At 55.4% G+C, this 5,653-nt stretch overlaps 1 protein-coding gene across 1 annotated transcript; it reads right to left on the bottom strand.

The window, feature by feature from the left end:
- Positions 1–601: 601 nt before the first annotated feature.
- Positions 602–3,939, bottom strand: OTUD1 (OTU deubiquitinase 1). The gene has a single exon (XM_075997512.1). It carries the CDS (start codon positions 3,621–3,623, stop codon positions 2,196–2,198), a length of 1,428 nt encoding a protein of 475 aa, XP_075853627.1. The 5' UTR covers positions 3,624–3,939; the 3' UTR covers positions 602–2,195.
- Between the last annotated feature and the right edge of the window lie 1,714 nt (positions 3,940–5,653).

Here is a 5,653-nt window from a genome sequence, read left to right on the forward strand (position 1 = left end):
GTCCTTTCCTTACAGATGATGACACCATCTAGGTATCCTCTAAACTAGTTCCCTCCAGCACTAATCCACTTATGAGGGCAGAGTCTTCAAGACAATTTTCCCTAAAGGCCCTACACCTCTCAATGCCCCCACAATGGCGATTAAGTTGCAACACACAAGTTTCTTTTTTTTTTTGAGACAGAGTCTCGCTTTCTTGCCTAGGCTAGAGTGAGTGCCATGGCGTCAGCCTAGCTCACAGCAACCTCAAACTCCTGGGCTCAAGGGATCCTGCTGCCTCAGCCTCCCGAGTAGCTGGGACTACAGGCACGAGCCACCATGCCCGGCTGATTTTTATATTATATATATTAGTTGGCCAATTAATTTCTTTCTATTTTTATGGTAGAGACGGGGTCTCGCTCAGGCTGGTTTTGAACTCCTGACCTTGAGCAATCCGCCCGCCTCGGCCTCCCAGAGTGCTAGGATTACAGGCGTGAGCCACCGCGCCCGGCCAACACACAAGTTTTTTTTGTGTGTGTGTGTGGGGGGGGACACATTCAAACCATAGCATGCACTTTCAACATCTTAAATTCCCCTGTTCTCAGGACCAGACTAGATAAAAAAATTAGGGCACTTCTTTCGTTACCCTTTAAAACATGAAAACCTATACCAAGAGTGAGCGGAACACAAAAGTATGACAATTATTGTGCTGGTTAACACAAAACTTACACTTCCTTATTCATTAGCCAATAGGTACAGCTATAATTTTGGATAGGAATTATAATTAGAAATAATGACAATTTCTTGAGTTACTGCACCTTTAAATTATGTTTTATTGAAACTTATCCTTTGAAATTACTCATTCGCCTATACTGTTCATGTGAGGATTTAGGAAACCTCTCATAATTCTGTGGCATCCTTATGAAAAAAAGTGTACATGTAAGAAAGTTTCCTACAAATATCCAAATTTTAATATGACTATCCAAAAAGACACTGTAAAAGTAAAATTTTGCATTTTATTCATTCATTCCATCAGCTAGGAATTGCTCTATTGTACAAATACAGTTTTGTACAAAAAAAATCACAAAATGTTACAAAATAAAAAAGTACAAACTGCATTACTTAATAAATATGACTAAAAGTAGTTAAAGTGGCAATGAGATAGATTTTAGGTTGGAAACATTGTTTGACCCAGCAAACCATACAAGCTCTGTTTACGGACATTTTTACATTAATACAGGGCAATCCTATTTTGCCTTTTTAAAGAATTTAAGAAGAATATTAAGACAGTATTCTCCTGCTATAAAATAATTGCCAACGTTGGTTCTAGGCATTTATGCTATTAGCTTTGAAATCTTAGTTGAATCCAAGAAGCTATATAAAGCAAGAGACTTATCTTGTCACAGAGTTTTATACCATAAGTAAAATTTTTATAACAAAATCACAAATGTAAATAAAAACAATTGAGAGCACCAGACAATCTACTCTAAACATCAACCACAGTACAGAATGATCACTCTGCCATCAGCAATCAGACTTTCATTCATGACCTAGTAATATCCCTTCAATGGGAAAAAAAATCTTCTGAACCTTAAATTTTTCTCTTTAAAGGACTGACCATTTCTAGAAAAATAATGATTTCCAAAACAAATCTGTTTTCATCAAAATGGGCCAATCTGTTAACAAGAATGCAGCAAAATCCGTTTGAAATAATTATCTGAGACATGTCAAATTCCAATTTCAACAACAGAAAGTAACTAACTACTAAGTCACAAACTCTGTTCAAAATAATAAACTTCACATAAAGCACTTCTCTGGATTTATGCCTGAAAGCTCTTTGTGAAAATGGAACACATCATAGATGAAGGTACACCAATTTTTAAAAATGTTGTGCAAAAATACATTTTTATAGAAAATAGACTACCAGGAATGAACAATTTACACCGTGAGAAATTAGCTTGCAAATTAAGTAGTGCTCACTTTATACAGCAAATTATAAATAGCAGTTAGCATCACCCAAAGCGATCATGAAACATTATTTAGGTGCCCAGCAACCTTCGGCTTTGAGAAAACATTCGAAAAAATGATTAAGGCATTACACCTACAGTAAATCTACTAGAAAATTTAAAAGTGCTATTACCCTGATTAGAGTTCATGTGATTCTCCAAACACATAAGTTACGTATGCAATTTTCCCAGGGTGCAAGGTTTCCAGACATTTCAAGAGCATGCATTTTGTTCAATATACATTTTGGATAGGGATATGGCCATGGATTTGGCAAGTTCTTCATCGCGTTTTCTTTGCACTTGAGTTTGCTTGCACCAGTTGTCATACTCTGGGTTAGGACAGGAGTGATCAAATACCGCATCGTAGTGTCCATTACTAAGCCAACTAAGCCAAATGCTAGGCCTCAGGGAATCCTCCGGGCCCAAATAGTGAATCATAGTAGACACCGTGGGGCTCTCCAACCTCCCGCCAGTAGTTAAGTGGATATTCACATTCAGCATCTGCCCCATGGCCAGCAATTCGGGGTACCCGGCCCACGCCCCGTCTTGGGCGGCGGCGATGATGAACTCCCCCACGTCGCCCTCGATCAGGGGGCTGAAGTGGTCGAGGTGATCCGCGATGTAGTGCACCGTCTGCTCCCTCAGCTCCCGGTGCTGGCTCTGGTCCCCGTACACCGCCTTGCTGACGGCCCGGTACAGGCAGTTGCCGTCGGGGATGATGTGGAACCGGAACTTGCTCCTCTGCCGCAGGTACTTGTCCTGCCGCTCCACCTCGGCCAGGTACAGGGCCAGCTTCTCGTCCCTGGGGTCCGGCCTGGGCGCGGGCGCCGTCTCGGCCGCGCCGCTGCGGGCGTCGCCGCTCCGCGAGGGGGCCGCCTCGGCCTCGGGGTCGGGCCGCCACGCCGCGTCGCCGCCCGGGGGGTCGCCGCCCCTCTCCCAGCCCCGGGGGCCCCTCTCCGCCGGGCGCCCCTCGCCCCACGCGCCGGGGCCGGGCTCCGGGCTGTGCGGGGGCGGCGCGGGGCCGCGGTGCGCGGCGGCGGCCAGGGCCTGGCGGTGCTCGCTCAGTCGGAAGTTCCTGTCGGGCCCGTCCCGGGCCGCGTCCAGGCCGGCGGGCTCGGGGCCGTCGGGCCGCAGCAGCTCCTCCAGCAGCCAGGCCGAGGAGCCCCGCCGCGGCGGCAGCGGGGCGGCGGGCGCGGGCGCCAGCAGGAGGCAGCGGCCGCGCGGGGCGGCGGGCGAAGCGGCGGCGGGCCCCGGCTCGGGCCCGTGCAGCAGCAGCCTGTCTGCGCCCAGCGCCCGCACGGTGATCTGCGCCGTGGACGTGTAGTGCGGCGGCAGCGGCGGCTTGCAGGACGCGGGCGCGCCGGGCGGGCCGGCGGCCGGGGCGGGCGCGGCGGCCGCGGGCACCACCTCGAAGCAGGAGGAGAAGGCGGGCATCTTGGAGGCGGCGGCGGCTTCCCGGGGCTCGGCGGCCGCGGCGGGCTGGCACTCACCGGTCTCGGGCTCGGGCGCTCCGCCGGCGGCGCCCGGCGGCTGCAGCGGGACCTTGAAGGCGGCGGCGGCGGCGGGCGGCGCGGGGGCTGCGGCCGTGGGACCCGGCGCCCCGGCGGGGTAGTGGGTGCAGACGCTGCTGTAGAGCTGCATGGCCCTGCCCGCCGCCCGGCCCCTTATAGGCGCCGCGAGCCCCCGCGCGGGGGACACACCCTCCGGGCCCGGGGGAGGGGGCCGGCCGCGCGCGCCGACCCAGCGCCCCGGGAATAGCGATGACCGCAGGGCCGCCGGCCGCCGCGCGTCAGGAGCCGCAAATAGCGCCGGGCCCCGGCCCAATTCCTGCTGCGCCACAGCGCGGCGGGGGCGGGGACGGGACGCGCTCGACCCCGGCCGGTGCGCTCGGCCCGCAGCCCGGGGCGCCGCGCCGGCCCGCGCCGGCCGCCGGGGACTCTCGGAGGAAGCCGCCCGCCCAGCTGGAGCGCGTCCCGCGGGCCGGGAGCCGTGCAGGGCGCGCGGAGGGCCGGGAGGCGGGGCCGCGGTTGTTTACCTCAGGCCTCGCGGCCGCGTCACGTGAGCCCTCTGGAATGTGCGGCTCGTCGCGGCGCCCATTCAACTGCGCGGGCTCGCCCCGCCCCTCCGGCCACGCCCCGCCCCGCTCGGCGGACGTCATGGGCGTGGCCCGCGGCGCGCTGAGGGAGGGCCGGGCCGGGCCGGGCGGGCGCGCCGCGGCTCCGGCGCCTGCGCAGTCGTAGCATTCCTGGCCGTCGCCCGCGCGACTCGCTGCCCTCCCCCACCTGAGCCCCAGGTTTCCGAGCTGCGACGCTTGCCGCGGCTGCCAGGGGTCGCGGCGGGGCGGGCGCCGCTCGGGGCAAGCCAGGGTGCTCGGAAAGCCCGGCGTCGGGGCCGCGTGCGGAGGACGGAGCGCCGCCTTGACACCTGTGCGGCCTCGGTGGCCGCCGGTCCTGCTGCGTCCACCGCTGCGTCTTCTCCTTTCGGTTCCTGGATTCGCTTGTTGAAGTCGCGACTCCCCGGGTCTTGCTGGCCTGCTAAGCCGGAACAGCTGTTCTGCACCCCTAGCCCATGCACCTGCACACACGTAGCCCGCGCAAAAGGGAGGGAGGAAGGCCTCCCGACAGCCTCTCAGCCCCGAACGCCACGCCACCGCGGCCTTGTGGAAGCGCGCGCCTCGCCACCGGAGTCCCGCGGGGGAGAAGGTCGCGACCTGCGTCCCGGCGGGGTCGGATGCGGAAAACAGCTGCTGCAGAGCCCGTCAGGAATGCTGTCCTTGTAAAAGAGATTCAGAACGTTCATTTCACCCACCACGTGCTGACTTCTGTAGCGGGAGACTTTTACTCTGCTAGGAGCTTTGATCAAATGCGAAATTAACAGGCCCTAAGCATCCAGGTCGAACCGAGGGGCTCTCCCATTGTTTTAGAGATGGGGGACTGAGCCGGCAGGTTGTGGCTTACACCTCACCCCACCTTTCCCCGGAAATGTCAATCCATCAATGGAAAGACTTTGTCTAGTTTTCTGTTGGATTTCCATCCCCTAGCACAGTAGCTAGCACATAATTAGAGCTGATTAATATTTACTAAGTGAATGAATTAATGGAAAACGAGTTCCTAGGTTTTCTCAGGCAGTGGAGAAGCCAGAATTAGTATCCATCTGTCTTGACCTCAGCCAGGGCTTTTAATTTGCCATGGGTGTTTGGCAGGATCCCAGCTCCAGTCACTGCAGCTGGTTAGGTAAATTAACTCAGGAGGTGAATGACTATCTAGCCATCTTTTAAAATTCTGGGGAGCTCTCGGCGTCCCCATGGCTGATTAGAAAAGGGAAATTATTATTATTTTTGAGACAGAGTCTCGCTTTGTTGCCCAGGCTAGAGTGAGTGCCCTGGCGTCAGCCTAGCTCACAGCAACCTCAGACTCCCCGGCTCAAGCAATCCTCCTGCCTCAGCCTCCCGAGTAGCTGGGACTACAGGCATGCGCCACCATGCCTGGCTAATTTTTTCTATATATATTAGTTGGCCAATTAATTTCTTTGTATTTATAGTAGAGACGGGTCTCGCTCTTGCTCAGGCTGGTTTTGAACTCCTGACCTCGAGCAATCTGCCCACCTCGGCCTCCTAGAGTGCTAGGATTACAGGCGTGAGCCACCTCGCCCAGCCAGAAAAGGGAAATTAT

Source organism: Microcebus murinus, chromosome 25 (genome assembly GCF_040939455.1).
Source record: "Microcebus murinus isolate Inina chromosome 25, M.murinus_Inina_mat1.0, whole genome shotgun sequence".
In the NCBI taxonomy this organism is placed as follows: Eukaryota; Metazoa; Chordata; class Mammalia; order Primates; family Cheirogaleidae; genus Microcebus; species Microcebus murinus.

Excerpts from the sequence above, each read along its gene's own strand:
- OTUD1 (XM_075997512.1), bottom strand. The coding sequence starts at position 3,623 with ATGCAGCTCTACAGCAGCGTCTGCACCCACTACCCCGCCGGGGCGCCG.